This window comes from Fusarium redolens (assembly GCF_020744475.1).
Source record: "Fusarium redolens strain MPI-CAGE-AT-0023 chromosome Unknown BKA55scaffold_7, whole genome shotgun sequence".
NCBI lineage: Eukaryota > Fungi > Ascomycota > Sordariomycetes > Hypocreales > Nectriaceae > Fusarium > Fusarium redolens.
In genome coordinates this window covers 1,245,213-1,261,050 of record NW_025763670.1, presented here as the reverse complement: position 1 = coordinate 1,261,050, position 15,838 = coordinate 1,245,213, and the positions used below count along the sequence as shown (strand labels likewise).

At 50.2% G+C, this 15,838-nt stretch overlaps 2 protein-coding genes across 2 annotated transcripts; one reads left to right on the top strand and one right to left on the bottom strand.

The window, feature by feature from the left end:
• Nucleotides 1-68: 68 nt before the first annotated feature.
• BKA55DRAFT_510130 (chitin synthase-domain-containing protein) lies at nucleotides 69-5,512 on the bottom strand (the record flags this gene model as incomplete). The annotated part of the gene is made up of 3 exons (XM_046187569.1): nucleotides 69-1,443; nucleotides 1,495-5,193; nucleotides 5,244-5,512. The coding sequence occupies 3 exons, from the start codon at nucleotides 5,510-5,512 to the stop codon at nucleotides 69-71; spliced, it is 5,343 nt and encodes a 1,780-aa protein (XP_046050165.1).
• A 3,690-nt stretch (nucleotides 5,513-9,202) lies between these two features.
• Nucleotides 9,203-15,795, top strand: BKA55DRAFT_566492 (chitin synthase-domain-containing protein). The gene is made up of 3 exons (XM_046192649.1): nucleotides 9,203-9,948; nucleotides 10,012-15,260; nucleotides 15,313-15,795. Exons 1-3 carry the CDS (start codon nucleotides 9,641-9,643, stop codon nucleotides 15,342-15,344), a joined length of 5,589 nt encoding a protein of 1,862 aa, XP_046050164.1. The 5' UTR covers nucleotides 9,203-9,640; the 3' UTR covers nucleotides 15,345-15,795.
• The last annotated feature ends 43 nt before the right edge of the window (nucleotides 15,796-15,838 follow it).

The window sequence follows — 15,838 nt, the reverse complement described above, 5'->3', positions numbered from 1 at the left end:
ATAAGGTATGTACCCAAGATTTGAGTATAAAAACAGGTACAAATCTGTCATTTCCCTTCAGATTCAAATTACATGTTCTCCAGCTCGTGGTCGATCTGTCGATCCATAAACGTTCGGCGCTCACCAACAAGCTCGGTTTGAAGACGCTGTTCTACTAGAGCGCGGACTTGCTTCTTGGTCACAGTGTCGAGGTCAACCTCGCATAGGACTGAGCGAATGGACTCGACGATAGCCATGTCATTAGGTCCAGCGTGGCCATGCTGGAAGTCGAACGATGACTGCGATCGCATGGCATCAGGCATGGGAGATCGAGCACCACTGCTGAAGCCCAGAGCGGTGCCAGATCGGCTATGTCCACCGCCAGTGGCGGGTGACAGATTGGCTTGACCACGGAGGTTGCTTACACTGGGGTGTTGGCCAGGGTAGTCCTGGTATGGTGACTGGCTGCGCATGTCATGAACACCTGTGCCCATAGACATCATCGACTGGCGGTGCTGCATGGGAGAATCTTGGAAGCCCATGGTTGATGTGCGACCGTTGTTGAAGGCGGGGGACTGAGGAGGCATGTAGGTGTTGCGGCCATGCATGCCAGTCAAGACAGAGCCCTGAGGACCGGCAGAGTACACAGACTTGATCTCATCAAGCTCGTAGTTGTCACCGTAGGAGTAGTCAGTCTTCTCCTGGTATCCACCACGACGTCCAGGCAGGTTGTTGGCAAGGGCGTAGTCGTCCCAGCGCTGCAGAGGAATGGAGCGGGGGTCGAAGCCTTCATCGTCAACAGCGACGACCTGCTTGCTGCCCTTCTCTCCAATGACGATACGGGTGTTACCCCACGAGAAGTTGTCCTGGTTCCAGAAGGAGTAGAGGGGAAGGATGAAGGAGTAGATGGGGAAAGCAAGGATGTAGATAATCATCCATCCAATGTGCTGCCACTGTCTCTTGAGTATGAAGATAAGAGCCTGAAGACCATAAACAGCACCAATCATAGCAAGTGAGATATATGGAATGGGTCCAGAGCCGGTAGCCAGAATGTAGATAAGGTAACCAATGTAGACACAGGTTGAGGGGAGAATAATGGTACCGCAAAGATCAATAAACACAATAAAGCGCATACTGAAACAGCAGAAACCACAGAGCTCCTTCAGTTGCATAAGTTCAACTAGGTTGTGGATGGTCGAGTTAATCCATCGTCGACGTTGAGACAACAGAACACTCCATGACTCGGGAGCAGCAGTCTTACACTGGGCATCGGGAATGAACTTATAGGACATCTCAGGGAAGTATTTGGTCATCAGGGTGGTGAGATAACGATCCTCACCCAGGGACAGAAGGTTCTTCTTGTGGAGGGTGTCGACGTCGCAAACACTGTAGTCCTTGATAACAGCATCAGAAATGATGAGAGGCTTGCCCTTGTCAACACTTCGGAGACGGTACATGGTGAAACTAAAGGGTGGTTAGTTATAGAGAATAACAGGAGAGGGCTATTAAACATACCATCCAGGCAAACATGTAACGCTGCCAAAGAGAGATTCGAAGGCCTTCGCAAGATGATGAGAGATGAAGTACTCGTAAACCTGGATCATGGTCCACCAAGTCTTTTCATCATTCTCCAGGGCAGTTTCACCGCAAATACCAGCAATCTTGGCGTTGTGAGCACAAGCAGCAACCAGACGGTTGAGCGAATCTTCCTCGACACAGGTATCGGCATCGACCATCAGAAGATACTCATAAAGCTCAGGATCCACACCGATGATGTTGTTGACCTGATGGAACATTTCAAGCTCGAGGGGAGACATGGGGGATCGGTGGTGGACACGGTTGAGGAAGCTCATGAGCAGAATTTGAGAGTCACGCTTGCCACGGTTACCAGGCTTAGCCTTGGACTGCTCAGACTCCTTTCCAACCTTGACGACAACGATGTAGGGAACAACGTTGCCCTCAAACTCGTAGAGACCAGAGTAAACCTTGCCGTAGTTGAGTTGCTCACTGCTAGAGCCAACAGACTTGAATGGGAGTGCAGGAGGATCAACCTTGGGGTCAACACCAAGAATGTCGAGAACAATCTTTGGCGTGGGACGATCGTTACCTTGACCAACGACAACACCATCGCAGATGACGCAGATGAGCTTGCGCTTGTTGTCGTACTGGAGGGCAGTCAATGAATCGAGAGCCTTTCGAAGAGAATCTTCACCCTCGGTGTAGACAGGGACTTGGCAGATGACAAACTTATCCTGAGGTGAAGGACGTCGCTTGGACCCGAATTGAAGGGCAGCAAGGAACTTGACGGCGGTGACGATACAAATAATGATAGCGAAAGCCAGAAGAAGGTAGTTGTTGACCTGACATCTTGCCGAATCACGGAAATCTAGGATACCCTTGTACGCAATGTTTTGAATGCACTCCCAACTGTTCTTAAGGTTGGCACTGACAGTCTCATTCTTTGCGTTGGCGATGAGTAGGTCGAGATCCTTCTTGATGTTGGTTCCAGGGCTGTTCTTCCACAAGTCTACCATATCCTCGTTAAGGAACTTGTACGAATCGAAGTTGTCGTTGACGTCCAGAGTATGTAAGTAATCGGTGAGATCATACACCTCGTTGCCATAGGTAGCCCACATGTGCTGCTCGTTCTCAGCCTCATTCTTGACCTTGCTCTTCTTCCAAACAAGATTGCCATGGTAGTATTCCTTGATCTTCGGCTGGAACTTCTTCCAGTACCAGTCGGGATCATGAAGAGCGCTGGTACGATCACGGGTATAGAAGCCAGAAATGTGCTGAGCCAGGGGGTTGGTGATGGTGTCGTTGTACGTAAGCTGTGTGGTCTCCTTGATACCAAGACCTCTGCATGCCCTGTTCAGGGGAGGCATGAAGTAGTTATCCATGACCATACCTGAAAGAGGCAGCATGTTTTGCTTGGTGACCTTGATGTTGGTATCACTGTGCTGTTGTTGCCAGAAATCGGTGATATCGTAGACCTTTCCATGAATAGCTACCCAGAAAGACTTTTCGTCCTCTGCGTGACCAGCTACCTCCTTCACATTCCATGCCTTGTTGGCGTTGGGGCACAACAGCTTTCCGAAACCAATAATCCAGAAAACGACCATACCGTTGATGAGAATAATCAGGAAGAAGAGAACGAACTTTTCACGCCAAGCCATGCGAACATCGGGTCGTCGCATACGTCCAATCAACTTGAGCAAAGGTGAAGGAATCCAGAAAGTCAGTGCCCAAACGAAGGCAATCCAGGCCCGACGACCGAAAGTGAGAGGTTTGGACTCAATCTTCTTGTTCTTGGCAAGATCGCCATCCAACGTTCCCGTGAACTCGCCGTCCTCGTTGTAATAGACTTGGCCCTTGTATGTGTCACCCTTGGTACCTAGACCGTAGTCACCGGTGGTCTGGACGTTGCGCATAGCTGAGGGGGCAATTGAGGGCGCTGATTGAGGGTTGAGGTTCTGATGCTGGTTCAAGGTAACCTGGCTCATGTTGCCTTGGCTGAAGTTACGAGTGTGCATCAGCTGGTCATTGCTTCCATTCAAACTGTTGTCCATAGCAGGAGGGGGGAAGAAACCGCTGCCATTGGGAGGGTTGGCTGAATAACTTGTGTCAAAGCCTGAAGTGAAAGGATTTTGGCCCATGCTCTGAAGACTGTGAGCGGGCTTGATATCAAGCATGCTCTCTGCCTCCCACCAAGGACCTTCGCGAACCCAGATTCGCTCCTTGCCGATAAAGACTTCGCCATTGCTCCATCCTCTCTCGAGCATCCAAGTCTCGATGCCGTCCTTGCCATCCTTACAGCCAAGAGCGCCGTATCGACCAGTAAATTCGTCGACGTCGAAGTCGGCTGTGTAATCAAGGTTTCGGTTGCGGCGGTTGGCCCACTCAGGAAGTCTCCATGAGCGAAGCTGGCGGGAGACTGTACCAGCTGACCACGCCGAGGTGATGGCAGGAAGAGTAGCCAAGTTGGCGGGGGAGTCATCAGTAGGATGAAGTGAGAGATGGAACCAAGTACGGCTGGCGCTTAGAAGTGCAGGCAGATCGAAACGACCCGCGCGACCAAGGCTGATTCCTTCACCCTCGACAGGGAACAACAGCTTCTTGACGAAGCTGTCATCTTCGGATCCGTAAGCAACCTTCTCCAGAATGACCTCCCGCTTCTCAAGATCATGTTGACGGTCCCTTCCCTGAGGGCCAGTCATGATACCCAGGTCAGGTGCGACATCAGAAACGGCCTGTTGCATCTCACGAACCACAGAAGATCCAACAGGGTGAACCTCGACACCATCCTCAATCATCTCCGCATTGATTCCAATGGTGTCATCGAAAATGGTACGCATAGCCAGAGCGCGGCCGATGGAAGGCTCGGGAACTTCAACAACAGTGATTGAGACGGTATCGCCGTCCTCGTTAGAGGTAGGAGTGCGAACACCACGGCCATCGATGGACTCGTCGCCATCTCGAATGCGAAGCATCTGAGCAGCAATGGCGCTGTTGGCCTTTGAAATCACCCAGTCGACAAGAGCCTCGTACAAACCACCAACGAGTGTTCGTCGGTCCTCAGTGCTCAACTGCTGCATGAGCACCTCGGGTTCCATACCAAGAAGACCACTGACATCCTCGCAAATCTCCTCGAAATCGTCTGAGTCGGCATCGTAATCAAGAGTGTTGCCGAGCTTGAGGAGACCGGCAAGTGTGGAAATGAAATTACGGTGGGCAGAACCCTTGATGCCAATCTCCTTCAGGGCTTGTCGGAAGTCATCGGCAGCAGCACCATCGTCGGCGGTGATCAGGTAAGATGGTGGCTCATAGGTACCAGAGCGAGCCAGTAGGGCGTACGCTGAAGGTGCCTTGAGGCCCAAGAATTCTCGCTCGGCGGGTGTCGAGGCTGATGTGAGGAGGTAGTAAAAGACATCAAAAGCACGGTAGCCAGCCTCGGCGGGGATGTTGAGCAATCCGTTCTCAGTGTCAATGCCACCTTGGGACAAAGCAAGAGAGGCGCCTGTAACATTTCCTCCCAAACTCAGGGTCAGTGTAACACCGAGAGCAATCTGTCGTGGAGCGGAAGCGTTGTAGGGAGTAACGCATCGGAGGAACGGTCGTACAGCTTCCAGCGACTTGTAGATGGAAGCAGGAATGGCGAAGGGAAAAGTGTTGAGGAAAGGCACGAGCAACGAAGGAGTTGACTGGTGGAGTGATCTGTACAACTATTAGCAATGGCGGAACCTAATCATTTTGAAGAAACTTACCCCAAGATCACACAGCCATCCTCAGCACGACGTCTAGCATGCTCCCATGCTCGAGCAGCGAGAGTAGCATCAACAGTAGCTCCAGCCTGAGCAGCTGTAAGCCAAGTGTTGACAACTAGACTGGTGCTGGCATCGAGTTGATAGGGCTGAGAAGAGAGGTAGATGTTGTGTATGGCGTTCAGGAGAGTTGTGGTGGACACCTGGGCGGCTTGAGGACCACCACCCAAGGCCTCTGATGCCATCGAATACATGGACATTCGGCTGGCCATGGTCAATGACGGTGATGCCCTCGACGGGGACGATCACAGGTTATTGCACGTTGCGATGTGGATGATGTACACGGGATTGGGTTCAACGGCCGAGTCTAAGTGCAACAAAGTAGACTGTGGAAAGGGTATTACGTCCGAGGAACGACAGAAGAAGTGGCAGACGGGTAACAATTAGATGTATGAGCGAATGAATAGATCAGCAGTCGGCTGCAAGCAATTGAATGCGGCTTAAAGGCTTGGAGTGACTCGGTCGAATGATGAGATGAAGGTTTCGGTCGCTGGGCAACGCCGCCCTCCTTTTCGGTTGATCGAATGAAGTATCACGGCCTGGGCGGCTGTGAGTATGCGAGGTTGGTCAAGGTTGAAATTATTAATGTAGCGATTGATGTAAAAGAGACACAGCCAAAGCGAGTGAGGCCGGTCAGTTGAAGCTGTAGCGAAAGCGAAAGCAAGGGAAAATGACAAGACACAACGCTCTCGAAAGAAGGCTCTCCAAGAGTTGAAGAAATGACTGGGTCTTGTGCTGGGCTGGCGAGGAAGAGGTAGCAAGCCGAGTAGCGACTAGAGGACGGACCTGTAGGTACTGTACTCTAGTGCCTTAGTAGCGTGCCCCAGCAAAAAAGGGCGACTCCGAAAATGGATACGGCTGATTTGATGCACTGTGTACGGAGGACTATAGGGGCTTTTAGATGCAGAAGTTCAAGTCCAACGTCCCATCTCGATATTGGTAGCATTCGGGACGTGGCGCATCAGGCGCGTTATGTACTTCAAAGGGGTGAATTCACTGGATGAGAGGCAATATTCTTTTCAGCTGCTGGTGAAATGGACACCAAACATGAGATACCGGCCACTAGAGCCCACACGACAAACAACAACAACAACGACATCAAACCATCAAACTGCTTCTATCATATTCTTCCTACACGCGACACTGTACAATACTGTACAGTCTGTCACTGGCAAATGGATCTGTCCATGCCATATCTAAACTTGGAACAACCGGACGTACCATCGCCTGTCGGGGTAAGGGGCCCGACCCGAGGGCAGGGCAGGAAATCTTGTGTTTAGTAAGGATTGGGCCTGGATTGGAGTTTAGGTGTGTGGGCCGGCTCAAATACGAGGATTAGGACAAAGTGCATATTCATTCACCTGCATTGACAACGCGTCCTGAGTCTCGCGATGCACAACAGGCAAAACTTCGTATGATGGATGTTGAGTGTGTCTTCGTGATCTATAAGAGGCACAGAGGCTGTGTTGTGATCCTTCGTTTGTGCATGTGAAGCTCGACATCAGCAGTGTCTCTCTGAACTGTCATGATGTGCTTGTACATCCATGACGGTCTGAATAACATCCCTACGGGGGCGCTACACAACCCATATTTTCTCCTCGTGTGTGGTTACACTCTCACCACCAGCATGGTCTGATCAAGACAGACGTCAACCGGATCGAGAGATCGTATTATCCGAAGATCTTATCTGGTTGTGGTCCTAATTTCAGGAGACCTGGAGACTAAGACTATCACAGATCTACATGTAACTGTTGCTTTCCAGGCTGTTCTCTCCAGCTCGACCCGCGGTTACCACAAGACAAATTTGTAACGTTTTGCTAACGTCTGACACGCCCGCGACCAGCCGGGCGCTCATGGTGCGTATGGTAAACGCCGCAATCCATGAAGTAGGTACCTATAGTCAGCAGTAATGTAGGCTTCAACGGGAGTTGCGCAGTGGTTCTCGTTAGTTCTAACGGTAACGCTCAATGACAGCAAAGTGATCCGCAGCTGGGACAGGCTAAGGTCTAGGCCGAAGTCAGCACTGGAGTCTCAATCCATTTGCTTTTCCTCCGCCTCATATCATCTCGCAGATCAGCCAGTCAGGATGTCTCAGATATTTTGACAGCGTGCGTTTCCCACCCACTCACGCTTCGCAAAATTGAACGAACTCTGGCATGGATGTCGCGTAAACGAGAACAACAAATAATATTTGAAGCCTCGTGATCTTATAGTCATGACGAACAGAGAAGGGCTGCCCTCCTTGATGATGATTGTGCCTCCTCCACATGACGGTCATTAATCAACTCCCGCTCCTAAAATAAAAATTACAGGGAATTCTTGCGGGCTAGCATCATCGTTCACACATTCCAGAAGGCCGATGGGTAGGATCGATCACTGGAGCCGTGTTGACCCCAGTAGAGTACCACACTCCCTGGTTCAGTTGACACAAGGCAAGGCAAGCCTGAAATGTTGCTGGTGGAGTTTTCACACCCCTGAGAATACCACAAGAGAGATTGTTAAATAGCGTTCATAGTCACTGGAATTGCATTCTCTACTTCCTTGTCTATGGCATAGGGTAGATCGCTCTGAAATGACGATTTTGAAGGATACTGGCCACATGCTGTCTTGACCAGTCTTCTGCACATGTCTCGATCCCTTCAAGTTGTCTTGGAAGTCTCCTATAAAGTTGCCACCATGATGAGACGGAACTGGGGCCGCGAATGTCTTCAATGACTGGAGCACCAGTCAAGTGGTCATCTGGCTCTCAATATCAAGGAAGCCCAAGTTGAAGCAGAAACATGTCTCAAGCCCTTGCAACGCAAGACTGAACTCCAGAGGCCATGAATTGGTATTCACACAGTACGGGACATAAATGGAGCATAAAAGTAAACAAGCCTTTTGTATGACCCGCCGCGTCGTCCCTGTCTGTGCAGGTTAGTCTAGCATTAGGGGATGCCATTTGAGGAACAACTGGTTGGTTACTGGGCCAGAGTTAGCAAGGGTTTCTTTTTTAGGGGTCTACTACCAGAGAGAGTTCGCACCAGCCATGATGAGCTATGGGGCCATGACCGTCTCCTGATGGATGATGCAGTCATCAAAACAGTTGGACTTTGGTCCTCCGCTGACAGACGGGACGGATTTCAAGAAGAAGCTGAGAGGAATGCTTATTACAAGACATGGTCTCAGTTATAATTGTCATAGCTGACCGTTTGTGGCGTGTAATAAGCTAGATGAGATGGACAGAGCCACCACCGGGTCTTTTATTAAAATTGTGGCATTCGATCTCATCATGATTGTAAAATTCAATTAGTTGTCAGAAACCGTTAATTCCCATGTATGAGGAACTGCGCGAACTTTAATAGGTACTTGAATGCACTCCTGAGTGGTTTTTAATGCAAAAGAAATGCCCACTCATCACAGACTTCAGCTGAAATACCGAATTGCTTCAAATGATTGAACAAGACTGATGTTTACATCACTCAGAGCGAATGTTCTTATCTAATTAATGGTTGAGGTCATCATATCATGTCGCTCACAGGGCTATCATCATCTGCTACGTATAATAATTACTAATGACGCTTCAGAGACTCACTCTCACCAAATATTGCCAAGAGCCAGACGAGACGAGGCGAAAACAGAGAGAGGCCAAAACAGAGAGAGGCCAAAAAAAGAGAGAGATAGATCCAGGGGGAAGATGTTGGAGCTTTCCGGGAGTGCCGTGTGGCTATGGGCAGGGAAAAACCTCGTATGGCGTCCATTTTTATGCCGTGGCCGTGCGACAGAATCCAAACATAGAAATTGTTCAAGGCCAAAGGGGGGCTCGCGCTATGCCCGAGCTGCATTAGTGGTGTTAGTGGTCTACCGTACTGACAATCCCACCTTTTTACCGTGTAGAGTGTAGAGTACTCTCTCCCTGTCGTGTACGAGGAGAGGAGACTTGCATGTGGCCAGTCCAGTCCCAAGAAAACAATCCCTTTTCCCAGCCGAGCCCAGGTTGTTTTTGTTGGTGTTAATACCTTTCCTTTACCTTGGCAAGTAGAGTTACCACTACCAGTCCAAGTCCAATCGTTCTGGTGAAGGCTTCTGTTTCCGGAGCCTGGCTCTTCCCTTTTTTAATCTTTATTATTGTTTTTTTCTTTCGACGCTCGTTTTGTCTACTAGCATTCTAAACCCTCGCTCTGAGTGCCTGTTTGACTGTTGAACAACCAGCCTAAACGATAATACGATCGAAACCAACGACGACGACATCAACTCCTTAATAACCCAATTCGCAACAACAACAACAGCCTCGTTGCTGAAACATAAATTTACCGAGTCGTTATAACCTTCGAGAGCCACTCGCTGGCTGCCTGTCCATCATGGCCATGAGCCTACCACAGCTCGGCGGCGCAGGAGGCCCTCACACTCAACCCTCCTTGCCCTCACTGCCAGCACATCTCCAATCCGATACGCATCTCACTGCTCATCTCGCCAGTCGCTTCCATGTCTCTCATCCTACCGCTCGACTATCTTCCCACGCCCTCATCTCTCTCAACACCTATACCAACTCCTCAAAGGGTCCCGATGGTGGCAAGGAGGGGAGCGCCATGGCTGGCGCCGAAGAAATCGCTGATAGAGCCTTTCTGCGATTAGGACACAGATCCGAGAACCAAGCCGTTGTGTTTTTGTAAGTGTATACATGCTAACAGTCCGAGAGTTGAATTCAAAGGTTGCTAATATACCTGTTCAGGGGTGAATCTGGCGCTGGAAAGTCTACCATTCGAGCCCACCTCCTGACTGCTCTTCTCAACAAATCATCGACCCCTCTGTCCACAAAACTCTCTCTTGCTGCATACGTCTTTGATAGTCTCACAACTACCAAGACGGCCACAACACCCACTGCTTCCAAGTCCGGTCTCTTCTACGAGTTGCAGTACGATACTTCAGCCACAACAAACCCTGTTCTGATTGGTGGTAAGCTCTTGGATCATCGTCTGGAGCGCAGCCGTATCGCCGATGTTCCCACAGGAGAGCGTAACTTCCACGTTCTTTACTATCTTCTTGCCGGAACAAGTGAGGCTGAAAAGTCTCATCTCGGTTTGGACGGCGGTTCTGCTACTGGAACCACTCAAAAGCGATGGAAGTATCTTGGCCATCCCACTCAGCTCAAGGTTGGAATCAACGATGCAGAGGGTTTCCAAGTCTTCAAGAATGCTCTGCGAAAGCTCGAGTTTCCTCGCGCTGAGATTGCCGAAATTTGTCAAATTCTCGCCAGTATCCTTCACATCGGCCAACTTGAGTTTGAGACTACCAGCCAGACCAGCGTGACTGGCGATGATAGTGGTGGTTTCTCTCACGAGGGTGGTACAACCATTACCGCAGTCAAGAACAAGGATGTTCTCAGCATCATCGCTGCTTTCCTCGGTGTGAGCGCTGCTGACCTCCAGACCACTCTGGGCTACAAGACCAAGATGATTCATCGAGAACGTGTTACAGTCATGCTCGATCCTAACGGTGCCCGTGCTCACGCTGGAGAGCTTGCCCGAACCCTCTACTCCCTTCTTGTTGCTTGGATTCTTGAGACCATCAACCAGCGACTTTGCGCTCCCGAGGAGTCCATTGCCAACACTGTCTCGATCGTCGATTTCCCCGGTTTCTGCCAGCAAAGTCCCACTGGCTCTGCACTTGACCAACTTCTCAACAATGCTGCTACCGAGTGCATTTACAACCTCACTCTCCAGAACTTCTTCGACCGCAAGGCTGATATGCTGGAGTCTGAGGAAGTCAGCGTTGCTGCGACCAGCTATTTCGATAACTCGGACGCTGTTCGAGGCATCTTGAAGCCCGGTAACGGTCTTCTTAGCATTCTCGATGACCAAACTCGACGAAACCGAACGGATATGCAATTCCTTGAGGCTCTCCGAAGACGTTTCGATGGCAAGAACGCTGCTATCGAGGTCGGCTCTGCCCAAGCTAAGCTTCCTGGAAGCAACTTCATGACTGAGAACACATCTGCCGTCTTCACCGTCAAGCACTTTGCTGGTGAGGTGGATTACCCCGTCAAGGGTCTCATCGAGGAGAACGGCGAGATCATCTCTGGTGATCTCCTCAACATGATCAACGGTACCAAGAGCGACTTTGTTGCCCGTCTTTTCGGCCAAGACGCTCTCCAGACTGTCACTCACCCCAACGAACGCACTACTGTTATGCAGGCTACCGTCAGCTCAAAGCCTATGCGAGCACCTAGTGTCATGTCTCGAAAGACGCACCGAACTGGTCGTCCCAGCACAGCCTATAAACGCCAGCAGCAAGAGGCCATGGAGGAGTTAGATCAGCAGAGCCAGGCTGGAGAGTCTAAGAAGAACGCCAAGATGACTCTCGAGCAAGGTGCTTCAGGCCAGTTCCTTGCCTCGCTGGACAATGTCCAGAAAGCTGTCACTGACCCTGGTACCAACTCATACTTCGTCTTTTGCTTGAAGCCCAACGATCGACGAATTGCGAACCAGTTCGACAGCAAGTGCGTTCGTATGCAGGTACAAACTTTCGGTATTGCAGAAATTAGCCAGCGTCTTCGATCTGCCGACTTCAGTTTGTTCTTGCCTTTCGGCGAGTTTCTGGGCATGACTGATGCGGAGACAATCCTGGTTGGCAGTGAACGAGAGCGTGCTGAGATGGTCATTGAAGAGAAGCAGTGGCCCCAGAATGAAGTCAGAGTCGGTGCCACTGGTGTCTTCCTTAGCGAACGCTGCTGGATGGAGATTGCCCAGCTTGGTGAGGCAGTATCAGTTTCTGGTCGCTACGGCGGCCTGCCTTCATCTGATGCTGGTGATGGTCTCACACCTGCTGAGTCTATGGCTTTCGGTGCCTCCAAGGAGCATCTAGTTTCCGGTGGCAACACCCCTCTCATGTACGGTGAGAAGGCCAAGGGTGGTTACTTCACTGATGACACTCGATCCGAGGCTGGTGTTTCTGCGTTTGGCGGCGGTGACATGTTCAAGAACCTCGACACACGTGAGCAGATGGCTGAGCGAGGCAATGAGAAGTCTCTTGAGGAGGTTGAGGAGTACAGAGATAAGCCTAGCCGTAAGCGTTGGGTGGCCCTCGTCTTCTTCCTTACCTGGTTCATCCCTGATTTTGCCATCAGACTGATCGGACGTATGCCTCGAAAGGATGTCCGAATGGCCTGGAGAGAAAAGGTGGCGATCAATATGCTCATTTGGTTGATGTGCGCTGTCGCCGCCTTCTTCATGGTTGGATTCCCTATGCTTATTTGCCCCAAGCAGTTTGTCTACAGCTCTAACGAACTCTCCTCCTACAACGGTGACAAGGGCAGCAAGGGCGCCTACGTTGCAATCCGTGGTTTTGTTGTTGACCTCAATGCCTTCATTCCCAACCATTATCCTGGCAGCAACCTTGTTAGTGAGGATACTCTTTTGAACTACGCCGGCAAGGATATCAGCGCTCTTTTCCCTATCCAAGTGTCTGCTCTGTGCCAGGGTAAAGATGGCCAGATCCCCCCTGAGGTCACTCTCGACAACCGAAACACCAACATCACTGGTCAGCCCCAGCTTCTTGCCTCCAGAGATATTGATGTCAACTCTGTCTACCACGATTTCCGTTATTTCACCAACGACAGCCGACCCGATTGGTACTTCGAGCAGTTGTACACCTTCAAGCATGTTTACCTCAAGGGACGAATGGGTTACAGCCCCAAATATGTCAAGAAGCTGGCCCGAGATAGCTCTTGGAACGTTGTCACTATCCACGGAAAGGTTTACGACATGACCAAGTACCTCCAGGGTGGTCTCCGTCTGAAGGCCAAGGCTGGCAAGCCTACTCCCAACATCCCAGGTGCCACAGACTTCATGGAAGACAGCGTTGTCCAGCTATTCCGAAGTGCAAAGGGCCAAGATGTTTCCAAGTACTGGGATAACATCAAGCTTAGCCCTGTCAAGAAACAACGCATGGAGACCTGTCTGAACAACCTCTTCTACATCGGTGACTCGGATACTCGAAACTCCACCCGCTGTCAGTTCGCTACATACTTTATCTTGGCTATTTCAGTCATGCTCGCATCTATCCTGGTCTTCAAGTTCCTCGCTGCGCTCCAATTCGGTGGCAAGAACGTGCCCGAGAACCTCGACAAGTTCGTCATGTGTATGATTCCCGCTTACACTGAAGACGAAGACTCTTTGCGTCGTGCTATCGACTCGCTTTCTCGCATGAAGTATGATGATAAACGTAAGCTTCTCGTCGTTGTCTGTGACGGTATGATTATCGGTCAGGGTAACGACAGGCCTACGCCTCGCATCGTGTTGGATATTCTTGGTGTCTCTGAGACTGTCGATCCCGAGCCTCTCAGCTTTGAGTCTCTTGGTGAGGGTATGAAGCAGCACAACATGGGTAAGATCTACTCGGGTCTTTACGAAGTCCAAGGTCACATCGTCCCTTTCATGGTCATTGTCAAGGTCGGCAAGCCTTCTGAGGTCTCTCGTCCCGGTAACCGTGGTAAGCGAGACTCCCAGATGGTTCTCATGCGTTTCCTCAACCGCGTCCACTACAACCTTGCCATGAGTCCCATGGAGCTTGAGATGTATCACCAGATCCGCAACATTATTGGTGTCAACCCAACCTTCTACGAATATCTCTTCCAAATTGATGCCGATACTGTCGTCGCTCCGGACTCAGCTACTCGAATGATTTCAGCTTTCATCGATGATACTCGCCTGATTGCTTGCTGTGGTGAAACCGCTCTCACCAACGCCAAGGGCTCTTTCATCACTATGATTCAGGTCTACGAGTACTGGATTTCACACAACTTGTCCAAGGCCTTCGAGAGTTTGTTCGGCTCAGTCACTTGTTTGCCTGGTTGTTTCTCAATGTACCGAATTCGCGCTGCGGAGACTGGCAAGCCTTTGTTCGTCAGCAAGGAGATCGTTGAAGACTACTCCACGATTCGTGTCGATACTCTACACATGAAAAACCTGCTCCATCTCGGTGAGGATCGATACCTCACAACCTTGCTCCTCAAGTATCACTCCAAGTACAAGACGAAGTACCTCTTCAGCGCACAGGCCTGGACTATTGCCCCTGACTCTTGGTCTGTCTTCCTGTCTCAGCGACGTCGTTGGATCAACTCTACCGTGCACAACTTGGCTGAGCTTATTCCCTTGGCCCAGCTTTGCGGTTTCTGCTGTTTCAGTATGCGTTTCGTCGTCTTCATTGATCTTCTGAGCACTATCGTCCAGCCTGTCATTGTCATGTATATTGTCTACCTGATTTACCAGGTCGCTACCAACCCGTCAGTTGTGCCCATTACAGCTTTCTTGTTGCTCGGTGCCATCTACGGTCTGCAGGCTATCATCTTCATCCTCCGACGCAAGTGGGAGATGGTTGGTTGGATGATCATGTACATTGCTGCCATTCCTGTCTTCTCTTTCGGTCTGCCCCTGTACTCCTTCTGGCACATGGATGACTTCAACTGGGGTAACACTCGTGTTATTGCTGGTGAAGCCGGTAAGAAAATCGTTGTTTCAGACGAGGGCAAGTTTGATCCCAACTCGATCCCTCGCAAGAAGTGGGAGGAGTACCAAGCCGAGCTCTGGGAGACCCAGACCCAGACTGCTCGTGACGATGTGCGATCAGAGATCTCTGGTTACAGTTATGCCACCAAGGCTCAAGGACCCTTTTCTGAGTACGGTGGAGGTTACCAGCCCAGTCGCCCTGGCTCAACAGCTGGCTTTGGTCACCAGAACATGTCTCGCATGTCTCTGGCCCATTCTGAGATGCCTGGTAACCGTACGAGCCAGTTCGGTGGTTCACAATTCTTCTCTCCCGAGGAGATGGTCGGCATGCCCAGCGATGACGCCCTCCTCGCTGAGATTCGCGACATCCTCAAGACAGCTGACTTGATGACTGTCACCAAGAAGGGCATCAAGCAGGAGCTGGAGAGGCGCTTCAATGTTCCTCTAGACGCGAAGAGGGCCTACATCAACTCTGGTAAGTCTTTACTCTAACTCATTCATCGCTCCTCAAGCTAATAGTTTCTCAGCAACTGAAGCCCTGCTTTCTGGCCAATTGTAGACTGTTTAGACTCAGCATGTATCTATTGAGACGGTCGTTATAATGCCCATACAGCCTTGCGATAATCTTGTTTATATCTATTTTGGAGATGCTTTTATACTTTACAACGGCGAACTTTGGATGGGAATACTAAAAACTCAACATTTTTGTTAACGGCAGAACGAAAAGGCTGCTCTTATCCATATTAATGCGTGGGGTAGTTAGCGAAGGAGAGTATCTTTTGTGTCCACGGGCATATATATTTTGTGGTCTTTATGGTGTCCGTTCTGGTTTTTGTTTGGTAGATGGGTGGGATCTGTACATATGTACGAACAAATTTGAACAAGTTTGATGTTTCAGTCATTAACACTGACTCCATGAATTACTCAAGTGATATTTGAAGTCGACTGAACATATTGCGAGCATTTGCGTGCCCAACAGGAGATTTTTGCTTCTTTGATACTCTGAAGTCTTCGTCGTCTTAAAATGCTGGGTATTAACAATCATATAAATGT